The sequence below is a fragment of the Paroedura picta genome, chromosome 11, assembly GCF_049243985.1.
Source record: "Paroedura picta isolate Pp20150507F chromosome 11, Ppicta_v3.0, whole genome shotgun sequence".
Lineage (NCBI taxonomy): Eukaryota > Metazoa > Chordata > Lepidosauria > Squamata > Gekkonidae > Paroedura > Paroedura picta.
The window spans coordinates 58,711,170-58,737,924 of NC_135379.1; the positions used below are offsets into that span (position 1 = coordinate 58,711,170).

The window sequence follows — 26,755 nt, forward strand, 5'->3', positions numbered from 1 at the left end:
TATCTTCCTTCTTGCTTTGTCTCTACCTGTGAGCCTCCCCCCCCCAGGTGTTCTACTTTCAGGCACCATAAGCCTCCTTTGCTGTCCCTTACACTACAAGCCCCTTCCAGATCATCTACATGTTACCACTTTTTCTTCCTTCCATCCCGCCTGAGCTTTAGTTCTTCCAGAAGCGTTAATGTCCACCCCTTAGGGATGCCTAGGGAATCCCTTGGAATGATAGCTCATCTCCAGACTAGAGATCAGTTCCCTGGAAATAAGGGCTGTTTTGGAGGGTGGATTCCATAGCATTATACTCCGCTGAGGTTTGTCAATTCCCCAAATATCACCCACTCAGCTCTACTCCCAAAATCTCCAACTGGCAATCTATCACCCCTTCATCTTTACCCTGAATCAGAAGGTAGTCAGAATATAGTGAACGATATTGTGCAGTGCCACGCTAAGGGGGAGCCCCAGACATGTCGGCCGCTGGAGAGCACAAAAGGTGAGCCGATGGTAGAGTCACAGGGCAACCCCCAAGGCAGCAGCCGGGGAGGAGGATGAGGAGGAGCCGTGGCCCGGTACCAACTGATCTACGGACCAGGAGCGGTCTCCGGACCGGGGGTTGGGGACCACTGATCTACATGATGTTTGAGTTCCTTTATCATGTTGTTCTTGAATTCCCTGCCTGACATTTGCCTTTCTGCCCACAGGTTGTATAACTTATCCAGAGCTCTGTATTGATTCCAACCCTGACACATTGAGCCTGCAGCTCTTCTTGACACACTCTTGATGGTTCTCAGAGCTGTTTTGTAGGCTGGCTTCTCTTTTATTAAAGCAGGCAAATGCAACAGTCAAAATCCTCCTGGGAACATTCCTGCCATGCCGTCGAGGGAATTTGCAAATGAGTTGTTTGCTGCTGACGTCCATCTGATGTTCTGCTTCACTGCATGTTTGGAAAACGTGTCTACATTGTCCCAGTGCTCATTCTGTTTGAAAGCATTTATTAAGTATGGTTCTTTGTATGATTAGCCCATCAAAGTATGGTTCTCTGTATGATTAGCCCATCAAAAATGCAGGGTACTTTATGAAATGATCCAAGTATTAAGCAGGGAGACAAAATTATGCTCCTTCCCTCAGTAGATCTATTCACACAAAACTGGAAAGGGCAATCATTTTTCCCTCTTTTCTCCTCTCTCTTACACAAGGCCCAGGCAGTTATGACTCAGTGCAGGTCCCACAGATGCAGGTCCCTTGGGATGATCTTTCTAGGACTTTTGAGGGGATGCAACAGTGGGCAGGAAGGCAAGGAAACCCCATGTTCCACACACAAACGGCTCCCAGCACCTCAGCACCGCTGTGCGTGTACACATTTCACAGGAGCCAAGAGCTATTCTGGCCAGCCAATGACGTTGCAGTGAGAAGATGAGCTATTCCAAGCCTATATCACCGATAACATGAAAATGAGGGTGTGCAGAGTGTAACGTCTTTAATTTACACAGGGCCCTGCAGTAGGCTGAGCCACTGCTTCTTCAAGACAAATGGCTTAATAAAAGACAGGAGGGGGGATATCGTATAACCTGAATGCTTTTCCATCCTCTTTTTTTTTTATTTTTTGTTGCGTGTGTACATGCCTAGGAAATAATGCCTGCTGTCGACAATAGGTCAAAAGTTCTCCCTTTTCCCCTTTCCAGATTATGAATAGGGTTTTAAAATCTTTATTAAAGCACAATTTCCTTCCTTCTCTCGAGAATGGCTTAGTACAATATGCCCCTTGTTGTGGCTGGCCTGCCCTGTGGCTCTAGAATCCCTGCATCTCTTGTAAAGGGGCTCATTAGCCCTCCTCCCTTTTTTCCCAGAGTGCAACATCTTCTGCTTAGCCCAGAACTTTCAGTCCCTTAAGCCAAAGCTGTCTGTCATGCTCCAGTTGCATTAATGTGGCTGTTCTGTGGGATCGGACTGAGAACTGGGGGAGGGAGGATGACTTCCAACACAGGAAGAAGGCTGCCTAACTGGATAGAACATTGATTGCTCGTGGCTTGAATAAATCTTTGTTGGTCTTAAAGGTGCTATTGCACTCTGTTTTTGTTGGATAGAACATCAGTTGCTTTAGATGGGTCCCAAATGCTGCCAAATTAAAACTGCAGAGACAGGATGACTCTCTCTATTACTGTTTTTCTGACAAATTAAGCGGCTGGGTCTTGCCGTGACCACCATTGATGTGGCCGGGGGGGGGGTGGCGGGAGTGGGAGCTCGCTGGGAGTGTGTGCGGCCCTGCTGCGTGTGGAGGAGGTGGGTCATGGGAGCCAATATAGGCGCCATGTGCCTCGCTGTGTCCTCTTCAGCCCACAGCCCAATCTGCTTCCCTCCCTCCCTTCCTGTGTTTTTGTTGTATGTTTCAAAATGTTTTAGTTGGTATTTCGCAAAGCTGCGGAATAGGCGTGGTTGGAGCCTGTTGAAAGGGACCCCAATTTGCTCACTGGGATCCCTGGGGTTTGGGGGCCTCTTTAAAGAGACCGGCAGTATACAGGTGTGGCCTACCCAGCTGGGAGGCCAGGAGCTCGTAGGGGAGCGACCAAGAGGTACCAAAATGAGGAAGCCTGGTGGGCCCCGATATGCTCGCTTCCCAGTGATGGAATACTGATGCAGAGGGTCTGCTCTCCCAGCTGGGATAGAGTGGGCCTTGGAGCATCCCTGGATCCTCGGGTTAAGCAGCTGGATGGCTGTTGGGGCCAGGCTCCTTTCCGTGCTGGGCCGACCCTCACAGGAAGGCATGCAATAAACAGCTGTGGCCATTTTAACACCAAAGCAAGTTGCGTCTTCATTGGCAAACTGCCCCCCTGCTAATCAAATGGATCTGCTTTTGATCACAGAATCACAGAATCATAGAGTTGGAAGGGGCCATACAGGCCATCTAGTCCAACCCCCTGCTCAACGCAGGATCAGCCCTAAGCATCCTAAAGCATCCAAGAAAAGTGTGTCTCCAACCTTTGCTTGAAGACTGCCAGTGAGGGGGAGCTCACCACCTCCTTAGGCAGCCTATTCCACTGCTGAACTACTCTGACTGTGAAAATTTTTTTCCTGATATCTAGCCTATATTCTAAATTGATATATATCCAATTTAGAATTCTTGATCCTTCCCTACCCACACACACACACTAATAGATTTCCTGTCTTTAATTTAACTTTTGTTTATATTCCTCCCTTCCCTTAGTGGCTCAGCGTGGATTATATCCGAATGGAAATACAAGATGTAAAACATAAGGGATAGAACATAAGAAATAAATACAAATCAAAGTTACAGAATTTAAATTAAATTTAAGATTGATATTCAGGCCACTGTTTCTTCACAGGGTCATAATTGACTAAGTTGAACTGGGGGGGGGGCATATAAAATTCTAGAGGGTTTATCTAATGGATGGATTTTTCAATCATAGGCCTGGTGAAACAGGCCCATCTTACAGGCCTTGCAGAAATGTTTAAAGTCCCACAAGGCCCCGATCCCATGAGGTAGAATGTTCTTTGTAATCCTCTGTCCTTCCTCTCCCCACAACCCCCACAACTCCCCACAACCCTGTGAGATTGAGAGGCTGAGAGAGTTCTGGCAGGACTGCTCAATGAAAGCAGCACTATCAGAACTGTGACAAGTCCAAGGTCACCCAGCTGGCTGCATGTGGAGGACTGGGGAATCAAACGTGGCTCACCAGCTTGGAGGTCGCCACTCGTAATCACAACACCAAGCTGGTTCTCATATTTTGGCTTAATTTAGTAGTCTGTTAAGTTAGGGATCAGATCCACTACACCAGAAATGAATTTTCAAGGAGGCGATGAAGGCTTAATTTAATGCCATACAGATTCAGAAAGAGGAGGAGGACATTTGTATATGTTTGTTCATTTTTAAGCTTTCAGCTGCTTTATAACTCACTTATGGTTCACAGAGCAGTTCACTTCCTCCTCCTCAAATGACCGCAAAACGACTGCAAATAAAATCAAGCATCGGGGCTCTGAAACCTGGATCTCAGTCAAGAATGAAATCCTCACGGTTGCAAATAAAGCATCTGCGGCATTTAGAGATTCCTGCTGGGATGGGTCGTCCCAGGGATGTTTGGGAGAGCAATCAGAATGTGATAAAGCAAGCAGAATTTCTCAGAGGGTTTCTGCGCAGCTGTCAGCACAGGTAAAGGCAGCATGAGCCAGAGAAGTGCCGGCAACTGACAGCTGATAAGTGATTAAGGGAGCAGAATCAGCAGGCAATTCCAGTCTGGCCCTGGTTGAGCTCCTAGTGAGGTTGGAAGACTGGTCCCCTTGCAGTTGAGTAACTCAGCTCTCTTAAGAATTTAGGGATATCTTGGTAGAGGTGAAAAGTGCCGTCAAGTCACAAATGACTTGTGGGTTTCCAAGGCAGAGGTGGTTTGCCGTTACCTGCCTTTGGGTAAGCGATCCTGGACACCCTTGGAGGTCTCCCTTCCAGGCACTAGCCTGCTCAGCTTCCTCTGAGAAGATTGGGCCATCTTTGGCCATCCAAGGCAGGGTAGGAATCTCTTTGTTCCCTCGAGTTACACCTTACTTGAAGAATTTGACCAACACTTTTGACATGGTTTCCCTTTGTTCCTTGACAATATTCCTTTATTTCATATTTAAAATATTGAACCACATTTCTCCGAGGCATCCTGGAACCAAAGGCAGATAATAACTGTAGGGAAAAATATGAATAATTTGGTTAAAAACAAAACTGGAAAACACATGATTAAAAGCAAAAACTGGAACAACATGCCTCAACCAATAGGGTGCTTCTGCTTTGTCCCAGCTCTTAAGACATGATGAACATGCTTCCTGCTTTCACTTCAGATAGAGTTGAAAATAGCAAAGAGAGAGGGGAGGTAGAAAGGAAGAGAGTGATTAAGAAACAGAGATATAAAGGGAGAGAGAAAGAAGGGAAGGACACAAATTTATAGAGGGAGAGAAAGACAAAAAGAGAAGTGTAGACAAAGAGAGATAATGAAAGAGATACAAATTAAGAGGGGGAGAGAAATAAATGAAGAGAGAGAAAGAGAGAGGAAAAGACGGAGAGAAATAGAAAGAGAAAGAAAGGGAGAGATAAGAGTCTATATATAAGAGCCACTAAGACGTAAGGATGTTGTGAACTGCCCTGAGCCTGCTGGTGGGAAGAGGTGGGATATTAAATAAGTAAAAGCAGATGGCAGGAATTGGAAGCGGGGGGGGGGGTCCACCTGGCAGGAAAACGTACTTATGAAGGAGCAAAAATCTCTTTGAATCCAGCAGAGCTGGCTTCAGGCCAAATGTGTTTTAGCGTGAGATGCAGAAAGTGGCTAGACCCTCACCAGTTCTGACATCTGCCCACATTCCTCATCGGCTTCAACTTTTGGGCGGGATGTTTTTTGTGCCGTTGTTGTTCTTGGTGTAGTCGTGAAGAAGAGCAGCAGCAGGTGGGATACAGAAAGCAACCTCCTTTCTCCCCTGCCGGACAGGCTGCTCGCCGGGCGATTTCGACGGCAGCTGCAGTTTGAGGGGTGGTGTGTGTGCGTTCGTGTGGGGGGAAGTTATTTGGTGGGACTGCGGCAGAGTCGGATTGGCGGGTTCCATCTGCCGCCCAGGCTGCCCTCCACACCCGCCATTGCCCTGGGAAGGTGCAACACTCCTGCCATGCTCAGCAGGGAGGAGGGGCACAATTGGCTCCGGAGGGCAGAGGGCAGACAGCACTCTGCGGTGGTGGGGAAGACCCGAAGCCTGAGCTGGCTCACTTCCTGAGAGAGGGCTTCTGCAGCTGCGCCCTTGAGCAAGGCTAATGGAGCTGGTCTGAGGCGGAAAAAGGCAGAGTTGGATTTGGGGCATATATTGGATAAGGAAGAAGAAGAGTTGGTTCTTATATGCCACTTTTCTCTACCCGAAGGAGTCTCAAAGCAGCTTGCAGTCGCTTTCCCTTTCCTCTTCCCACAACAGACGCCCTGTGAGGGAGGTGAGGCTGAGAGGGCCCTGATGTTGCTGCTTGCTCAGAACAGCTTTTATCAGTGCTGTGATTAGCCCAAGGTCACCCAGCTGGTTGCATGTCGAGGAGGAGCCAGGAATAAAACCCGGCTCACCAGATTAGAAGCCGCCATTCGTAACCACTACACCAAACTGGCTCTCACCAAACCAAAGTGGAAGAATTAAGTTAATGTCCCCAAGCGGTGCTCCTTGTCTCGTAGGCTGGGCTTTGCCCCCAGATTCACCACCTGACATTCTCTGTGTATTATGGCTTCTGCGATGCATTTCTTTCAGCTAGAGAACGCCAAAACCCTGGCATTTGAAACGACTGGTGTCAATGCGGCTTTTGACTGGGCCTTAAATATCAGCAGCCTTTTTTTTATCACCAAATATTTCTAGATGATTTGGGACAAGGTAATCTCTTTCCTCATCATTAGCTGTTGATTCAAACCTCTTTCAGCAAAATGTTATATGATTAATGCTCTTTGATAGCATTCCTCTGGAAGGCTTGTCTTCATTTCCCATCAGCTTTTGGAAACATGGCATAATATGGGGGAGAAAAATGAGCTATCAGTAAATCAGTAAGTAAACAGGTATTTCATCTAGGGAGTCACTGGAAGGAGGAAGTTTTTTTAAAAAAACAACAGATGAGCAAAAGCTATCTCCTTGTCTTACATTCCCCCCCCTTGTGTTTTTTTATCTAAGCAGCTAAGTGGAATACACACACCTCCCCTTCATTTTATCACTGTGGCTGATGCAGGGATTCCCAACCAGGCTCCTGGGGAACCCTGGGGTTACACAAGAGCTCCCAAGGGGTTACACAGCCTATCCCAGATGTTTGGAGGGCTGTTGACATCACTAGAATCCACTGAAGCCCCCTTCCCCTGTTGCTCTAAAGCAGGGGTAGTCAACCTGTGGTCCTCCAAATGTTCAAGGACTACAAGTGGTCCTCCAGGTGTTCATGGACCACAGATTGACTACCCCTGCTCTAAAGGCCTACTCTCTTTCTCCACTGTGGAAATGGGAAATGATCAATCACAACATACTTCCATGCCCACTTCTCTGAAGGGGTATATGTCACCACTTCTGGGGTTCCTCAAAGCTTGAAAAAATATTTCAGAGGTTCCTCCATGGTCAACAGGTTGAGAAAGGCTGGGCTGCAGTGAGCTAAACTAAAAGAGAATGTTACAGTTGTCTTCTGATACTGGTGTAGTTCCTCCCTGGTGTGGTTCCTTCTTCATATTTATCTTTGGGGGGGGGGTTGCTGGTGTAGCATGGGGCATGATGGAAATGAAGCAGCAGATTTCTGGCTCCTGGGAGGTAAACCCTAGGCCTAAGAGTTGGAGGACTAATGTCCGGAAGGTAGAACAGGCAAAACTATTCCTGGCATGGTGATGAATGGAAAACAAAAGCATCACTTGGCTTCATTTACCTACATCTTGCTAGCCCATTTTTAGGGCTAGAGGACAGCTGCCAATCTGTGGTCCTGTACCCATTTCCAAGTCCTGTAAAGTCGTTGGCCTTAGAAACGTGTACAGGACCACACATTGGCATTCCATTAAAGTTGCTGGCCTTAGAAGGATATCATAACTCTGTTTAGGACTGCATTTTCAGGAGTTTGGAGAAACTCCCAATACGTGTTCTGCCCAGGAAGGCAGTACAATTCAGAATGGTTAACGTGTGGATTGCCAAGTTAACAGTAGCTGCTGCAGCTTCATCAAACTGCTGGGGCATGAGGCGGGGTGGGAGGCAACCCTCAACATTTAAGGTGGGATCCAGATTAGATTCTGTGAGTGTTTGGGTTTTTTTCCCCCTGGTTGCAGATTTTTCTATTGAAATACAAGCCTCATTGGGATTTCTAATGTGCTGTTCAGCTTGCTTTATCATAACCAGCCTTATTAATGCCGCAAGAGTGTCTGTTCCCTCAAAGCATGACATTTCTATGGAAACCTTGCAAAAACGTCCATGTTTGGATTGAGCCCGGTTTTTGTCCTAGTTGAATAAACTCTGATGATGTTGGGGCAAGGCAGCCAGAGTACATTTGCGCTCCTCGCAAACAAACAAAAACCGACATGGAATGGTGACAGAACTTGGTCCAAACTGCTCACAACACCAGTTTTTGTTTCCCATTGTAAACCTTATTAACACCAAAATATGTAATTGACATTTCACCCGTTCTGTGTAGCGCTGAACAAACCAGGAACTCTCAACAAACAAATTGCCCCACTTACTAATATTCTAGAATGCATCAGCGTTTAATTACCAGCATAACAAACTCTGTCAATATTTAAAGGGCATTTGGCTCTTGGGAAGCTTTTAGAAGACTAGGAAGTCTAGGGGGGGGATTGAAGGGAACCAGGCAGTGTTTCTTGTCAAAACTGTCTGGAGAATCACACTGTTGTGCTCCCCATTTAAATGTTGGCATGGCTTAGCCCAGGGGTAGTCAAACTGCAGCCTTCCAGATGTCCATGGACTACAATTCCCATGAGCCCCTGCCAGCAAATGTTGGCAGGGGCTCATGGGAATTGTAGTCCATGGACATTTGGAAGGCCGCAGTTTGACTACCCCTGGCTTAGCCTTAGATGATGAGGGGGAACTGTGACTACTAGGCCCTGTGCATAATGTTATACTGGGAGATCCATGAATGGGTTTTGCTGGCCTGGAAGTCCCAGGCTAGCCCCAGGTCATCAGATCTCAGAAGCTAAGCATGCTCAGCCCTGGTTAGTAGTTGGTGTGAAAGGAGTGGTAGGCAATGTCAAAGTACCTCTGACCATCTCTTGCCTCAAAACCCTGCAAAGTCACCATAAGTTGGCTATGAGTTGATGGTACGTCACCTCCTTCTTTTCTCCAAGCTCTGGATCTAATGCTCTTGAGAAGCACATATGGAGTCTTTATTTCTATAAGGAAAATATAGCAGAGAGATACTTGATCACTGCCAATGTAATCCATCAACAAGGATTATACTGTCTTTTATTGAGTTCAAAGGCACTTTATGTACATCTTTTCCCAAATCAGACTAGGGCAGTGATTCAAAGTAGGGGGCTTGACTCTTCTTCTTTCTTCTCCAGTCCACTGTTTGAAACCAACCTTCCACACAAAGTTGTCTTCTATTTGAGTCACTGAGTCAGACCCTCAGGCTATCAAGGTCACTCTTGTCTACTCTAGTTGGACACAGTCCTCCAAGTCTCTCAGGCAGCTGCCTTTCAAATCTCCTATAACTTGAAATTTTTGTCTGGAAATGCTGAGAACTGAACTTAGACCTTCTGAAACACCAAGCAGATGCTGTACCACTAAGATATAGCCACAAGCAATCTTGATCCCAATTTATGACTCATATAACTCCGCCTTTCTCATGATGTGCTCCGCATACAAGTTAAATAGGCAAGGCGACAGTATACAGCCTTGCCGAACTCCTTTCTAAATTTTGAACCAATCAGTGATTCCATGTCTGGTTCTCACTGTTGCTTCTTGACCTGCATATAGGATTCTCAAGAGACAGATAAGATGCTCTGGTATTCCCATCTCTTTAAGAACTTGTCACAATTTGTTGTGCTCCACACAATCAAAGGCTTTAGCATAGTCAATGAAGCAGAAGTAGATATTTTTCTGGAACTCCCTACCTTTCTCCATGATCCAGTGTATGTTGGCAATTTGATCTCTAGTTCCTCTGCCTCTTCAAAATCCTGCTTGTACTTCTGGACGTTCTTGGCCCACATATTGCTGGAGGATTTTGAGCATAACTTTGCTAGCATGAGAAATTAGTGCAACAGTGCGGTAGTTTGAACATTCTTTGGCATTGCCCTTCTTTGGGATTAGAATGTAAACTGACATTTTCCAATCCTGTGGCCATTGTTGAGTTTTCCAAATTTGCTGGCAAATTGAGTATAGCACTTTTACTGCATCATCTTTTAAGATTTTGAATAGTTCAGCTTTATTGTTGCTCAGACTTCCTATGCCCCATTTGACTTCACATTCCAAGATGTCTGGCTCCAGGTCACTGACCACCCCATCATGGTTATTAGGGATGTTAAGCTTGCTTTGGTATAGCTCTTTTGTATAATTTTGCCACCTTTTTAAAATCTCTTCTTCTTCTGTTTCTGTTAGGTCCCTACCATTTTGGTCCTTTATTCATCATACCCATCTTTGCATGAAACATTCTTGATGTTTCTTGAAGATATCGCTGGTCCTCCCTATTCTATTGTTTTCCTCTATTTGTTTGCAATGTTCATTTAAGAAGGCATTCTTATCTCTTCTATTCTCTGGAATTTTGCATTCAATTGAGTGTATCTTTCTCTTTCTCCTTTTTCTTTCACTTCCCTTCTCTCCTCAGCTATTTGTAAAGCTTCCTCAGACAGCCATTTTGCTTTCTTGCATTTTTTTTTCTTTGGGATGGATTTAGTTGCTACCTCTTGTACAATGTTGTGAAGCTCCGTCCATAGTTCTTCAGGCACTCTGTCTATCAGATCTAATTCCTTAAATCTATTTGTCACCTCTACTGTATATTTGTCAGGGATATGATTGAGTTCATACCTGAGTGGCCTAGTGCTTTTCCCTACTTTCTTCAATTTAAGCCTAAATTTTGCAACAGGAAGCTGATGATCTGAACTACAATCGGCTCCTGGTCTTGTTTTTACTGACTGTATAGAACTTCTCCATCTTTGGTTGCAGAACACATAGTCAATCTGATTTCTGTGTTGACCGTCTGGTGATGTCCATGTGTAGAGTTGTCTCTTGGGTTGTTGGAAAAGAGTGTTTGCCATGACCATTGTATTCTCTTGACTAAATTCTACCAGCCTGTGCCCTGCTTCATTTTGCACACCAAGGCCAAACCTGCCTGTTATCCCAGTTATCTTTTGGCTTCCTACTTTAGCATTCCAATCCCCCATGATGATAAGCACATCATTTTTGGTGTTGCTTCTAGAAGGTGTTGTAGGGTTTCATAAAAATCCTTCGAGTAGTGAAAAGCAAGTTATAAAACCAACTCTTCTTCTATATGTGTATGTACACACTCAGACACACACACACACATATGTTTCCTCAGATGCCGTCTTCCACATGCAGGCAGCTGGGTAACCTTCGGCTCATCACAACCCTGATAGTGCTGTTCTGACTGAACTTTCTCAGCTTCACCTACCTCACAGGGTCTCTGCTGTAGGGACAGGAAGGGTAGCCCATTGAACTCCACTTTGAGACTCCTTCAGGCAATTAAAAGTGCGGCATAAATACAACTCTTCTTTTTAATGTGAGAATCGCAGTAATGTTTTCTGTGGGAATTGCAATTTAAAAAAACAGTAACACTTGACTGTCCAGGCACAATGATTGCTCGACAATCTTTCCCTCCCTAAAACCAGCTAACATGAATAAACTCAGAAGAAGGCCTGGCTGGCATCTGTGCATGAGGCACAACTCCAACCAGAGGGACGTGCAACCTCAGCCTGCCCTCTAATTTAGCATTTGCTTTTCTGGTGAATAACCAGAACAACGGTTGACAATGCAGCAGCAGGCCATTTGATCAAAAGTTGTGCTGTAACATCAGGCTTCGGCATTTCTTGCTCTGCTGGTCTTTCAGAAGTGACAGCCAAGCTAATGGCTGCATTAACTTTCTCTATAAGTTGAAGTAGTTTTACGTGAGCGCTCGGGCTTAAAGGAAACAGGTTTTTCACTTTATCATTTTTCTTCTGAGAGAGAGAGAGAGAAAGAGAATGGTGGACAGGTGACCAAAAAAAAAGCTCAATAAAGTGCTGAAAGAGTTCTGCATGGAGCTGAATTTTCACTGCAGCCCTTCCCTGGGCCAGCCCCTGCCAGTGTCTGTGCCACCTAGGTGGGTGCAGCCGTCTGTGGCAACAGTGTCAGAACCGGAATGAAAGCGAAGTGGTGTTCGGCCATGTTTGACTGACAGCAGCACGAGATCCTCGGAGACCCCCAGCCAGCTCATTTATTGCGATTCATCTCATGACTTGTGCGGCTCAATGATTTATCTTCATCAACGGCTTCTGACAGCTGCTATTAAGCATCAGGATGTTGTTACCACGAGAAAAGGGTGAGGCAGGGATAATTTGTTTTCATGATTTATCGGCGATGGGTCTCATAATTAGTAATCGGGTGTATGACAGGGCACCTGACATCTATAAAATTGGGCATAGAGTCTCTATGGGAGGAGGAAAGGGAGGGAAAGATGTGTATGTTCTCCTCTGGAAAATTGGTAAAGGGAAAATAGGGAGGCAGACAGAGCTCAATTTGGCCGCAGGTAGGAAGCCGGGGCATACAGCAAGCAGGGACCAAAAGATGACGTTCATGTGAATTGCCTTGGACTGTTTCATGTTCAAAACTCTTTTTTGCTGCTGGACATACACCTTCAGAAGACATAATTATCCACCAGACGTTGTAGAGCTGTTGTTTAAATGAGCAAATACCGGGATCCGAATGTGATTGTGGTGCAGCCATTGGGCACAGGAAGATGAGTCTCGTGCTTTCCTGGGAGATGCAATGGAGCTCTTTGAAGTCTCCCCCGCTGTAATTGAGTAGATTGAACATTTAGAGCAGGCTTTCTCAACCAGAGTTTCGTGAAACCTTTGAACAGATTTGCCAAATGGGTAGGAGTTAATTTTTTAATATACTTTTAAAAATGTTAGAAGAGATATTTGGATGAGATATGGACAAGGAGGGTTAGAGGACATGGTTTGATAACACAGAGAACCATGTTTAAGAACATAATCTCATGGCTCTAGGAGTATAGTGTATTTATTTTTTATTTGAATTCGTAATCTGCCCTCTCCGCTGAGGTGGAATCAGGTTACCAAGTGCCTCTTGGAAACCAGCAGGAAGTAGGAAGACTTACTAGCATCAGGAGGAAGCCTCGTCCTGAGTCACAGTGACATCATTTCCTGCATGCATTGGAAGTGACATCATCATGGGATGCTCTGATATTTGGGCAAAACCCTATGGTGGAAGCCATTTTTACCATAGAGTTTTCCCCAAATACCAGAGCATCCTGCATCACTAGAGATGCAGAAACAGCAGTTCTGGTACATACTGGAAGTAACACCACCAGTGATGTCACAGCCTTGTCAAGCAAGGTCTTTCCCCATGGTAATTCCTCCCACCAGCCAGTTCATTGGCAGGGAGGAGCAGCATTTAGGAACAGGGGATCCCTTTCCCCCTCAAGGGCTTGGCAATCCTAATTAAGAGAGATCCATATCTTGGCTTTGTAGGCAAATGATCTGTTACACAGCTTCTCTCCCTGTTAAATCTCATCTGCAGCATGATCATCAGGGTGAGTTCTTGAACTACACGTTGTGAAATTCTCCTGCCTGCCTGTGTACTCTTGTAAGAACAAGGGTTATATTTAACTGCTTGTGTTTCTTTTGAGAGAAAAAAAGATAGATAAAGCCTTTCCCACATTAGTCAGCTCATAAGAAGAAAGCACGGCCACACATATTCCAGCAATTATGTTTGATATTCAGGTATACCTTCCATCACCTGGAAAGAAAATGGTACCAGGTGCACTCAGGAAAATGCAAGCCAATGACATGAAATGCCAGCATTTTCATTTCTGTTTTGAATGGCATTTGCAGGAAAGCACAAAGAACATTTGTAGTTCTCATTTTCTTTTTAAAGGTTTGCAGGGGAATTGGGAGGGGGGAATGGGCATCTTGAAAATTGAGTTGACATCCTTTAAAAAAATAATCAAGATAAGTTTCCTGTATTTTCAAATAAATGTTGTGGCTGTAATAAGTCGCTTATACGTGCTCCAGCCAGATCACTTCTGTGGAAATGAGGACCTTTCTGTATAGTTCCAAGCCTGCAACAAACTGAATTCAAATTTCACCTCATTCATGCTTTCTTTGCATGGCTCTAAGCTCCACCCAGAAAAGGCAACATTAGGGGAAGACCTCAGCCTCTGTGTTATTGGTCCTCCAGAGGAACTGGTTGGCAACTATGTGAGACAGGATGCTGCACTAGATCAGGGGTAGTCAAACTGTGGCCCTCCAGAGGTCCATGGACTACAATTCCCATGAGCCCCTGCCAGCAAACACCGGCAGGGGCTCATGGGAATTGTAGTCCATGGACATCTGGAGGGCCGCAGTTTGACTACCCCTGCACTAGATGAACCACTGGGGATCTTCTTATGTTCCTTAACCATGCTTTGATACAGTTTGATACACTGAACCACTGGCTGCCATGAAAACAAAGGCAGAATGGCCCTTTTACAATTCCACAGGAGTTTCATCTTTTTGCTGGGGGAGAATATTAGCAAAATGAGCATAATCTTATTTGCCTTGCAGGGCAATAAAAGGCCACCTCTTCTCCTGCAAATTGGTGGTTAAAAAGGAACCATTTCTGAATCAATTACATATGAGTAAACTGTGAGGCATATCTTTAGTTTCATTATTAGAGCAAAGTTGAGGACTCTGAGCACTGCTTTTCTTCAAATCTTCCGAGGTAGTATTTATACAACATTAAAACAATGAATAAGCGATGCTTGTTCGGCTGAAATCCCTACACAAGTAAAGTTTTTGAGCACAATACAGCCCCCTGTTTGACACTGCCCGTAATTTCGGCCAGAAATTGCACCGGGGGGGGGGGGGGGATATGTTTTTTTAACTTTAAGAGGGTGTAAAAGATTAAGCGCCAGCTCCCACTCCAGTGAAAAAGGTCTTTCTGATACATCGAAAGAATAAATATGCGTTGCTACAGGTGTTTTCGGGTTTTCAGTTTTTAAAGGGAAGCATAAACACAACAGTTAATTGGCAGTTCTGTTTGATTGATGGCCAGGGGTGGGAGGAAGCATGGAAAAATATTGCCTCTTCTGTTTCGATTTCGCCGAGACCCAAAACTTGTGTGTTACGAGAACAGCACTAGTGGGAGAGCCTTTTTTCCGGGAAAAATGGCTGTGCGCATTACCGAGACCTGCCACTGTTTATTGCAGCGCTTTTCAATAACGCTCAGATTTAGCATCATTGCCCGTTGTGCGGAATGGCCCTGAGTCCTCCTCCTATTGTTGCTTCCTGGCTATGGGATTCGGAGGATTAGTGTTCCTGAATGTAAACATTCCCCTCAGTCACCATAGTTAGTAGCTATAGATCAGTGGTTCTCAACCGCCACCACCTTGCAGCCCCTACAGCAGGGGCAGGGCAACGGTGGCATGCATGCTCACGCGGCGGCACGCAGACATCTCCGTCGCTCTTGCTGTAGGGGGCATGGAGGAGAGGTGGCCAGAGCGGTGGCAGCATGGCGCTGGCTTCCGTGCTGCCTCGGAGCTTACCAAGGTAGCACAAGGAGGCCAGCGTCACAGGAAAGGTGGCAGCAGCGGTCAGAGTGGCACCTGTTCTACGAATTGATGGTGTTAAAAGAACCAAGGATTTCAGGTGGGGTCCGGAGCTCTCATGGTATCACAGCTAATCTCTAAACAACAAACATCAGTTCCACAGAGGAAATAGCAATTTCAAAGGGTTGCCTCTACGGTCACATCCCCACTGAGCTCCCTTCCTCCCCCAGACTCCATTTTCCCCCACAACTATCCCAGAATCCAGAGGACTTTCCCATTCTGGAGTTGGCAACTATGTGTTCAAGCGTTACTAGAGCTCTGCCCTAATCCAGAGCAACACCAATGGTTTTGAATTAGGGCTGGGCAGGGGTTCATATATCGAGGTGCCCTTCATTATTATTATTATTATTATTATTATTGAATTTATTTCCCGCCACTCCCTTGCGGCTCGTGGCGGGTTACAACAGTATAAACCCCATAAAATACATTAAAACCAATTAACATGTCAATATTAATGACTACCTGGCAAGAGCGGCTAATCAACTACCCATTCCCCCTTAGCAAGTGGAGAGGGGATACTGATGGTACTCATGTCTAATCCCAATCCTCAGGTCCCGGGGGGGCGTAGGTGTTAAGCCTGGTCTCAACAGTAAACCATGACTGGATCATGGTCCCTACCTCTTAGCGCACTGCACTTCAGATCTAACTCCGGTCTATTAGAGTTTGATGGGGAAGTCTACAAAAGTTGGACCCCGGGAACAAGAAAAATAATATTTTCCTTCCCTCTTTGGTTTGTATGTGGCACATTGCATCACTTTTTCAAGAGCCACAAAGGTCATTCACAGCCTCCCCAGGGACCGGAGGAAAGAAGGGCACACATTCTCTCTTCATCCCTTTGGTTCTGTTGCTTGAAGTTCAGCAACATTTGATGGAAGATCAGCAGAGACAATGCCCAGCATCAGGGACAACCCATCTCAGCCAGAGTAAAGCTGGAGGAATATGCTTATTCTTAGTTTACAAAGATTTCCCCCCAGCCCACGACAATGCTGCCAGCTTCTTCTTAAAATTCATTTGCATACAGACATAAACTTGAAATGTGGTACAGAGATGAGGGCTGCTACCAAGCCTACCTGATCCCCTTGAGGTGTTGGGCTGTTCCTCCCTGGGATATTACAGCACTGAATTATGACTCTTGGGGACATTTTTAGCCCCTATGCTGTGAGAAGATGTACATGGAACACTTAAAAAGACACACACAATTTCCTGCTGGTTGCTGAATTATGCACATAAACCGGTAGCTTTAAAAACAAGTCTGGAATTAGCAGGCTAATTTTGAAGCCTGTTGCTCTATACTGCTGTGCACATTAATGTGTGTTATAAACTCTTTTCCAGCCCGTTGTTATGGGCTGATCTGTGTTAAAATCCTTTTGAAGCCAGGCCTAGGACTGAAAACATCCTGGTCCACATGGAAGCCAATTTAAACTCTTTGGGGCCAGAACTCTTGAGCAAGTTTTGGTCACTAGGTCCTAAACCTCTTAGGAGGACATAGTGGAGGAGGTTGTCTCACAGATATGAAGGTCCCATACCTTTTAGGGCCTTAAAAGCGAGAACCAACATATTGAACCTGATTCGATCCTCAATCTGAAGCCAGTGCAGCTGGGAACTAATCAAATAAGTGCTCTCCATTGGGTCCACTACAGGGTCACCATCATTCAGCTATGATCTGATGACACTTTCTCCCGCCACTTCTGCTTTGGATTACACCGTGGCATCTTAGAGACCAATATAATTTTGGGATATGTAAGGAACTGGGCTCTATGAGACTGCTGGACATGAATTTAACTTTTCCACTGCAGATCAACACATGTACCCTGTTAAATTAGCACTATATGGGTTAGGTGCTAAGATCTATTTAGATGATGTAGGCTTCCACAGGCTTATTTAAGTCACAAGCCATGCTCCATTCTGATTTGATTTCTCCAGAACAGGGATAAAGACGTTTGAGTATTAGCTGCCGTAAATGCTGTTTGAGGACTAATTAGCATATGGCATATTTCGTTATTTCTTACTAGATTTTAAGATCTTGCAGCAGGCAAAAAATGGCATTCATTAAACCATTTCTTCCACCATGTCTCTTATAACAGAAACATCTGTTTCTTCTCGTTCAATCAAAGTGACAATCTCGAGAGTCCTAATTTTAAAGTAATGCCATTTAAAAGAAATTCTAGCAAGATGGAATATGCTTCATTAACATACCTAATTTGCACATGAAACCGGAGTTCCTGCGACTTGCAGGAGGGTTACGGTTGCATGTTTTAAATAAGCAAGTTAAGGATTTTCTAAAACAATATCAGGAAAGAATAAAGTGGGGAAGAGCAAAGAGAAAATGAACAGGCCACCATTGGGGAGGTTTGGCAGAAAAAAAGATATTTATGTCAGATGGATGTGTCGCCGCTTAAGTATTTCAAAGTTAAAATTCTCTTTGTCCACATGCAGCCACAGTCAATGTGCTAGGCATGGGCGAGATGGATTTTTGTGAAGTGAAAATGTTCCGAATTCAAGTGTCGCTTGATTGTCAAAAATGAAAGAAGGATGCTGAAATGGCCTGCAGAACTCACTTACTAACAGAGTGCTCTTAGGTGTGAATAGCAGCCATTCAGACCAAATTTACTCATTACAAGGCCCTTGTGTGTGTGCTGGGGAACAACACAAGCCCTTTGTATGTGTGATAAGAGTTCCATGCCACTCTAATGCCTGTTGGCTCTCTTCTGTTTGAGACCAAAGCAACAGGCAGAAGCTGATTTAACCTTCCCTTGTTTTGGAGTCTTCTGGCCATCCTTTGTGGCCCCTATTGAATCCATATTAAAATATCATTCTTTTTATGGCTACGCATATGTTCCACAGTGGAGTCCATGAGTTGGTTTGTGGACGAGTCAACAAGAGGAAGCTGAAGCCATTTCTCCTGTCTGGTTTTGATTACAAATAGATAAGAGCAGAGGCGGGGCAAGATGGTGAATCTTTAGGACAGCAAAAAGGCTTCCTCGGATACCAGGTCTGGGCCGATTAACATCAGTGACCGACAAATAGAAGAGTCAAGATAGTTCTGAGAGATATAAAATTCCCATTGCGTGTGGAGTACAAAGTCCTTGCATTGTTTTCAAGCACCTGCAGGGACCATGTCATGGGTCGATGGGTCTTGTCACTTACATCAGGGGTAGTCAACCTGTGGTCCTCCAGATGTCCATGGACTACAATTCCCATGAGCCCCCTGCCAGCAAATGCTGGCAGGGGGCTCATGGGAATTGTAGTCCATGGACATCTGGAGGACCACAGGTTGACTACCCCTGACTTACATGAGAGAAAGAAGCAAGATGCAGGAAAACTGCTGCCTTCAGAGGAAGAGTGAAGTATCTATTTAACCTCTGCTTTTCTGCAGCAATTCCCCCCACCCCACCCCAATGCTGCATTATAAGGAAGAAGCAAGCATCATGGTTTTATTGCACAAAGTACTTGTGTATAATGGGCAGGAAATGTGTTCCAAGTTTGTGTTATCCCAATTTATCCTGGACACTTATATTCTTGCTTCTACTGAATGCTGGATACATTCTACCCCCCCCCCTCCCATACACACAAAGAGACAGGGGGTTGGATCTGGCCAACTTTTTCATTCAGTCTCACCCACTTACCTTCCTGACTGCAGCATTCATCAGATTCCATGATGTTCAGCATAGCTTTTGTGGAGGGTTAAAGAGGAAGTTTGATTCCTTTGTCAGCAGCAGAAAAGTGGGTTGGATCTAACCCCATGTGTCTGTTGGTTAAAGGGAAGAAAGTAGGTGATTCTTCCTTTCATTTGTTGGCAATATTGTAGCCTTTGTGCTAAGTTTGGACCACTTTAGATGAAATGATATAAGGAAGCAAATGCTTTGGTATGCAAGCTTTTCTGTTATCCTGACCACAAGTTCCAGGGTTCTTACTGACCAGTTTCTCTTTTCTTTTGTTACTACATTGCTTAAGCGTTGATATTTTAGTTTCGTATTTTATAATAATTGAACTTATGAGAATCCAAAATACTGGGCTGCAATTCTAAGCACATGAGATTATATCCTATTGAAATCAATCATGTCTCTCTGACTGCAAGTTATTTTTTTTTATCTCTCCTTCACATGATCAGTGGACCAGCTTTGTGTCTGGCAAGTAGAAGAGCTTCTATCAGCCGAGCGTAATGCTCTTCAGGGGAGATAGGCAGAGAGGATATAACCAGCGATATCCTTTGGGACAATAAATGAGTGATTCTTTTATGCACAGTAATAATCCTTTCTTAATTTATTTGCTGGGAGATGCTGGGATTGAACCTGGGACCTTCTGGATGCCAAGCCTTTGAGCCCCAACCCCTTCCCCTTGTTGCAGAGTCTCCTGAGCCATTCTCAAGGACTGTTAACACAATGTTGTACAAGGACACACACAAGGACAACCAAAGTGAACCAACTCTCATCTTTTCCTTGCAGGCACAGGACTCAATGATGGACAGTGGCATGAAGTCCAGTTCTTAGCAAAAGAAAATTTTGCAGTTCTCACCATCGATGGAGATGAAGCTTCCTCCGTTCGAAGTAACAGCCCGCTCAAAGTAATGACAGGAGACAAATATTTATACGGAGGTAGGTGCATTGGTGAGGAAGGGATTGTGGGAGAGGGATGATTGTGAAAGAAAACCATTTTTCCTGTAGGAAGATCTTTCCTTAGTATTCACTGCCCTGCCCAACTCTTTACAGGCAATAATAATGCTACGTTTTCACCTCTTGAAAAGATTTCTATTCTGCTTCTCTAATAACCATCTTGTCAAATGGCATCGTGCTTGAGTTGTGCGTTTCCAATTAATGCAAAATTACAATTTTGTGAGAACCTCGAATCTTACACAGTAGAATCAGCAACACCGGGCTGAGCTGATTTCAGATTTTATATATGTTGTCAAGGGAAGCAGCTATCGATAGGTGCACATTTGCTAATCCACTCATTTCATTGGTATGTTATATAATCCGGTGTAGGACTTGCCCCTAATAATTGCAAGCTGGGAGCTTTTCCTGCCTTTAAGATGCCATGAAAATGAATGCTTGATTGGTCTCATGGACTTCAGTGGAGATCTGCCTTAAGCTCTTTATTCCTGTATGAATTTTGAAAAAATGCATGATGTGTTTATCGGGAGGCTGAATTGAGTTTTCTGTCCAAATTTCAATTGCTTGGAACGTGTCTTCTTGGATTTGTTTAAAAGATAGATTCCATACCTGCATATCAAATTAGCTGCAAGGACTGAAATATCATTGATGAGAAGAGGACACATTATGAATTTAGGCAGATTGTGAGAGGGGGGTGGGAAGGGAATGAGCCAGAGTTTGGTTCTTGGGCCCTTTCTTATTTATTTTCAATTTTCTATTTCGCTCTTCTCTGAGGGCTCAGGGCAGCTTACTACGTATCATGAAATAAAACAATGATTAAAATATTTTAAATATTTTAGGACAATCAAATTTCCATTGAAACAATTGGGAACTCATCACCTTCTCTCCAGTGGAGAGGTAAAGGATTTTGCTGTTACATGTTGATGGGCATAGAGAAATTTGACATCTATGTAGGGAGGCCAGTTTGTTGGTGGTATTTGTAGACCTCAGCCATAAGCCTAGTGAAACAGCTTTGATTTGATCTCACTTGGGAGAGCAGTCCAACAGGCTGTTACCAGGGTCGTTGAGGCCAGTTTGATGTCTCTGAGGACAGGGATCTTGAGCAGGTTTTGTGTGCTTGATCATAGATTTCTTTGGAGGACGTAGTGGACAAGATGGTCCTGCGGGTATGAAGGTCCGAGACCCCTTAGGGCTTTAAACATTAAGAACCAGGACCCTGGACTTGATTCAGCCTTCAGTCTGGAGCCAGTGCAGCTGGGAGAGCATTGGTTGAATATGCAGTCTCTACCTGGTTCCGGTAAGGACAAGGGCAGCCACATTCTGGACCAGTTGAAGCTTTCAGGTCAGATACAAGAGTAGCCTAGCATAGAGCAAGTGCAGTAGTCTAATCTGGAGGTGACTGTTGCATGGATCACAGGAGCCATCTAAGGCACTAGCAGCCATACGAGATGTCCAGGTAATGCTGATGGCTAGTTTTGGGTCAGGAAGGAATTTTCCTCTTGGTCAAATTGTCTCAGGAATGCTGGAAGTTGTTTTGCCTTCTTTGGAGCATACAGAAGACATCATGGGGGGGGGGGGGGAAGAGCTAGCTGTGAATGTTCTGCATTGGACAAAATGACCCAGACCCTCTGTATATATTTTCCCAAGAAAAAACAAGAGAAACCACACACAAAGCCAGAGAAGACTGGAAAACAGGGTTAACAGCGACCAAACAGACTGCTTACCTTTTGTTAACTGCTTTACAGAGAGTGTGATTAAAATAGGGAATTTGCTGCCCAAAGATTTAGTGATGGCCACAGGAATAAACAGAATAATTTGAACATGGACACTGGTGCCAGAGCTTGCCATAAACTCAGATGCCAACTTTGGTGCCACTGACAGCACATTCCCTGGCCATAACACCAATTCTCAGGCTCATTCATTTGCTCTTCTTCTAACATTCTATATACTATTAAATGCCAGCAATGCCCTTCCATTCTCTGACACCAGGAATCACACAACTAAGCATCCTGAAGGAACACATTTCAACCTCAACGGAAGACCTCAAAGTGGCTGTTTTACTGCAAATGCATTTGAGAAACAGACTGGAATGAAAGGCTGCTGATTTACAAGTTATCACAACCCTCAGGCCTCAGGAACCCCCAAGAGAGCTAGCTATCTGGTCTTATCTCACTATGCATGCTAAGTCATCCAGTTCTCACTTATACCCAGAAACTAAACATGCCCCCATCTTGAGCCAGGTCACATGGCAGAACATCACAAACTGTACCCTTGGCTCATTAGGGCATGATTTTGGATTAAGTAGCTGGAAATATTGTAATGATTTTGAATTTGACATGTTTTTATATACTGTTGTAAGCTGCCCCAAGACTGGAGAGGGGCAACCTAAAACATACGTACATACATACATACATACATACATACATACATACTTTGGACTGTTCCCTGCTATTCAGAAGGTGTTCTGAAGGATGCTTCCGTACTTTTGCCTGAATGCAAAGTGGGAGATCTGAAGAGAAAGTTTGTGATGTCATCTTAAGCAGTGGTCCCCAACCCCCGGTCCGGAGACCAGTGCCGGTCCATGGATCAGTCGGTACCGGGTCGCGGCTCCTCCTTGTTCTCCTCCCTGGCTGCTGCCTTGGGGGCTGTAGTGCCACTCTGCTGCTGGCTCACCTTTGGTGCTCTCCAGTGGCTGCCGTGGCTGGGGCTCCCCCTCGGCGCGGCACTGCACAGCTGCTGCTGGCAGCGCCCCCCAGCGGGCACCGGGAAGTCAGGGGCGCCGGGGGGAAACTAAGTGGAGTAGGGGCTCAGGCGGCGGCAGATGTCCCTTGGCAAAAGACTACCTCCCTGCCGGGCCTCAGTAAAATTGTCAAGCGTTGACTGGTCCCCGGTGATAAAAAGGTTGGGGACCACTGATCTTAAGAACTCTGAAACTTCAAATTCTAAAACAAGTTGGCTCGAGGTGCTTCATGCTATGAGTCTCTTTTCTTAATGAATTGATAGACTTTGGTTCACACATCTGTTAGGACCTGAAGAAAGAAAACCAAAATAACATAGGGGCCTCCTGGAGATACTTTCAGGCAGCACAGTTGTGTGTCCGCACATGTGAAGTGCCATCAAGTCACAGCTGACGTGGCAAACCTGGCAAGGACCTTCCAAGGCAAGGGAAAGCCTAGGCCAGGGGTAGTCAAACTGTGGCCCTCCAGATGTCCATGGACTAAAATTACCATGAGTGGCTCATGGGAATTGTAGTCCATGGACATCTAGAGGGCCGCAGTTTGACTACCCCTGGCCTAGGCAGTTTGAAAGTTGGATGTAGGTGGGAGGAGGGAAAAACAATTATGTAAATATAGATTGTTAGCCAGAATCATAGAATCATAGAGTTGGAAGGGGCCATACAGGCCACCTAGTCCAACCCCCTGCTCAACGCAGGATTAGCCCTAAGCATCCTAAAGCATCCTAAATTCTCAAGAGGAATCTAACTAGTCAAAATGAACTCATTTGAACTTTACAAAGTTTATGTTATAAGCAACTTGATCTCACGTGCCTTTTTTCCCCTCTTCCGAATGTATTCCATGGAAAGCTATATAAATGTCACATCTAAAATCCAATGTGTTTGTTTGCCCTCAGCGGGGATTTTTTTTTAAAGAATGTCTGGAGCATTTAATCCCGATGTCTGTAGATCGTACACAGAACACCTCTTTTAAAAAAAGAAAGAAATCCTTTTATGGTTCTGTAGTTGTGCCGCTTTTTTGTAAATATTCCTAGCAAATATAGCTAGTGAATTGTGTGTTTGTCCACTGGTAGAAATTGGTTAGGTATTGATCAATTGCAACGAGGATCACCTGATCTTCAATTTCAGAGAGAGCACCAACGCCTACCCCTGTTCTGCAGAGAAATTATCCCGGGTTTAATAGGAGCAAAGGCTTGAGTTAAAGTACATGTTTTCTGTGTTAGAACTCGGTTGTGGACTGCATGAAGTAAGGATAGAACTGTATTTCTGGGATACGAAGCTGTCTTCTGTTAAAGCACAATCTCAAAAGCTTCACCCTCTGCTCGTATACTTCTGACATGCTACTGACATTTCTTCCAGGATTTGTATCAGAGATGCACCCCCAGTTTGAAAACCATAATAATCTGTTTCTTTGCTTCAATTCTCTGCCAAAGTTTAGTGCATGACGCCCCAAGAATCCTGGTGGCTTATTTCTTGGTATGGACAGGCCTGTCCCAACTGTGGGACCCAGCTGGCTCATAAGACCAAGAGAAGCCAGGTCAATGTCCCATCCAGTCCTACACTCTGTCACATGGTGGCCAAAGTCCAGGTGGGCGCAGAATTCAGAAATTCCTTCCCACTGTTGTCTTCCCCAAGCACCAAGGATACAGAGCATCCCTGGCCCATAATGTTCCAGCTATACCTTATGGCTAGCAGCCAGTAATGGACCACTGGTCTGCATGTTTATCCAGTTCCCTTTTGAAGCTGTCTGCAGTCATTGTCTCTGCCACTTTCTGAGGCAGTGAATTCCACATCCTAATTACACTTTGGGCAAAGGAGGACTTCCTTTTAACAGTTCTAAGTCTGCCCCTGAATCATTTCATTGGGTGCCCATGACTTCTTGTATTGTGAGAAAGAGAGAAAAGTCATTCTTTCTCTGCCTTTGCTGACCCATGCAGAATTTTGTAAGCCTCTCTCATGTCATCCCTTAGTTGTTTCTTCTCCAATTTAAATTGCAGCTTTGGTTGGTTGGTTGTTTGTTTGTTTGTTTGGTTGGTTGGTTGGTTGGTTGGTTGGTTGGTTGGTTGGTTGGTTGGTTGGTTGGCTGGCTGGCTGGCTGGTTGGTTGGTTGGTTGGTTGGTTGTTTGGTTGGTTGGTTGGTTGGTTGTTTGGTTGTTTGTTTGGTTGTTTGGTTGGTTGGTTGGTTGGTTGGTCCACCAGGAACACAGAAAATATTCTGGCTCCAGAAAGAGACACCGGTCTCAAGCACACCTTTATTCTTCCATGTTTGTTTTACAGGACTTCTAAAAAAAATTACAAACGTAGCATCAAGAATTGCTTTATGAAGAAAAGGAATTGGGGAGGGGGGAGGGGAGAATTGCTTTTTTCTGACTTTAAAAAGCAATAATCAATGCTATTGCTGATATTCTCTAATTTGCTTTGGCTTCCAATGTAGCTGGCCTGAATAAAAAGTGAATTTACCAAAAGATAGGAGCAAAGAAGCAAGCCCCTGTCTTGAGAACATCCATTTCCACAGAAGGAAATGATGACTAAGGGAAGGGTGGTATGAACAAAGCATGGACAAGCAATGATGGCTCTGTTTTAGAAGCTGTCCAGGGGTGGCCAAACTGTGGCTCTCCAGATGTCCAATTCCCATGAGTTCCTGCTACAGTTCCCATCAGCGCATACTGGCAGGGGCTTATGGGAATTGTAGTGCATGGTCCACAGTTTGTCCTCCCCTACGTAGGCCTTTTCCAGTCCCCTCGCTGAGACATATCAGCTCTAGAAAAGAGTGTTGCTGAGTTTCCATGGAGTGGCTTTCTCTCTTTAGAAGACCACTTGAAGCAGTGATGGCAGCACCCACAGATGTCAACGCCTACCTCTCCCGGAGGCACTGGCTATTGCAGGTGGAAAGGATGAGAGGACAGTTCCTGGGGAAGACGACTGACTTCATCACATAAAGGCAGCACTGGAAATACTCAGCGAGTTACCTCTTGGACTCATTCGTTCTTTGTGATTCCATTGCGAGCCTGTCCTCCTAGGCTTGTCATGATGTTTTCCATCGGCTTTTTAATTTGGAAGGGGCTTTTTTGTTGTTGTCCTTGAGGCACCCTTTCACAACACGTCCCATAATTAATATTTGGGCAAAGAGGGAATGGTATCTCAGAAGCCATTGTCGTCGCTACCCCCGCGAGCTGGCGTTTCCAGTTGCAATGTGCGGCACAGAGCCAGGAGGGAATTCTTTAATTCTCTGCCTGTGAATAAATCATATCTGGCGCTTTCACCATCTCTGTCTTTTGTTGTATTATGATCGGGCTTCTTTCTTCCCAGAAGATTCTGAGAGAGCCTCAGGGGACTTGAAAGTGGGGCGGGGGGAGAGAACATTGTGCATTCAGTTCTTTGAGTTATGAAAATCTCTGTGTGTCTGCACAGACTGAGTAATGGTTAGGTTGGTAGGACAGGCAATATATCTCTTAGTTTGAGTATCCATTACCCTTAGCTACCCCCCCCCGCCTTTTTTGCGCATCCACTTAATTCCCTTTTCTTTGCTTTCTCAAGGAATTGAGAGTTTTAGGGAAGGGAGTGCATTGCCCCATGAGTCCTCTCTCCAGAGAGAGCTCTGGTGGGTGCTTGTTGTTGTTTTTTGGCAATTATGCGCATAACATAAAGAGCTCCAGAACAGAAGTGAGTCCATTAGCCCCAGCAGAAAGCGTTTGGACATTTCGACATGAGGGCTTTTATGAGGGCTCTTTATACTCCTAGCAGCCCATTACCCTTCCTGTCCAGCGCCTGGGAGGACTAACTAGTGAGACAGTTCAGCAGACAGCCCTGCTGTTCCTGTTTATCATCATTAGCTTGTTCCCTTCCCCCAGGTTTCCCAAACCTAAATGAGCTTTTCCAGGGTGAGACAGAAATATTTCATGAAAGATCCATAAGTCTTAAAAAAAAACACGCACACACATCCTGTTCCTGGTTCTCGGTCTTGCTGAGTCTGTCATGTGGTGCTTTTTCCTCTTTTCCTCACGACATCTTCTTTCTCCCACAGCCGCCTCAGACAAAGCATACTTCATGCTGTCCAGACCCAACTCAAATATTCTTTGCCCCCATGACTTGGCCCAGATGCACTGCCCCAAGGAGAAA

The 26,755-nt window shown here is 45.0% G+C and overlaps 1 protein-coding gene and 1 long non-coding RNA gene across 3 annotated transcripts in view; one reads left to right on the forward strand and one right to left on the reverse strand.

Moving 5' to 3' along the window:
• The window catches only part of CNTNAP2 (contactin associated protein 2), a 1,139,689-nt gene that overhangs the window by 601,830 nt on the left and 511,104 nt on the right, over nucleotides 1-26,755 (forward strand). For both annotated transcript variants that reach the window (XM_077304685.1, XM_077304684.1), the window contains exon 9: nucleotides 19,738-19,887. In XM_077304685.1, the coding sequence (XP_077160800.1) occupies nucleotides 19,738-19,887 (150 nt within the window). The remainder of the gene's footprint in view (nucleotides 1-19,737; nucleotides 19,888-26,755) is intronic.
• On the reverse strand, nucleotides 4,580-18,948 carry LOC143821080 (uncharacterized). The gene is made up of 3 exons (XR_013225658.1): nucleotides 18,919-18,948; nucleotides 8,729-8,861; nucleotides 4,580-4,672 (listed from the first exon to the last, which is right to left on the reverse strand). It is a non-coding gene; the product is annotated as an uncharacterized LOC143821080 (long non-coding RNA).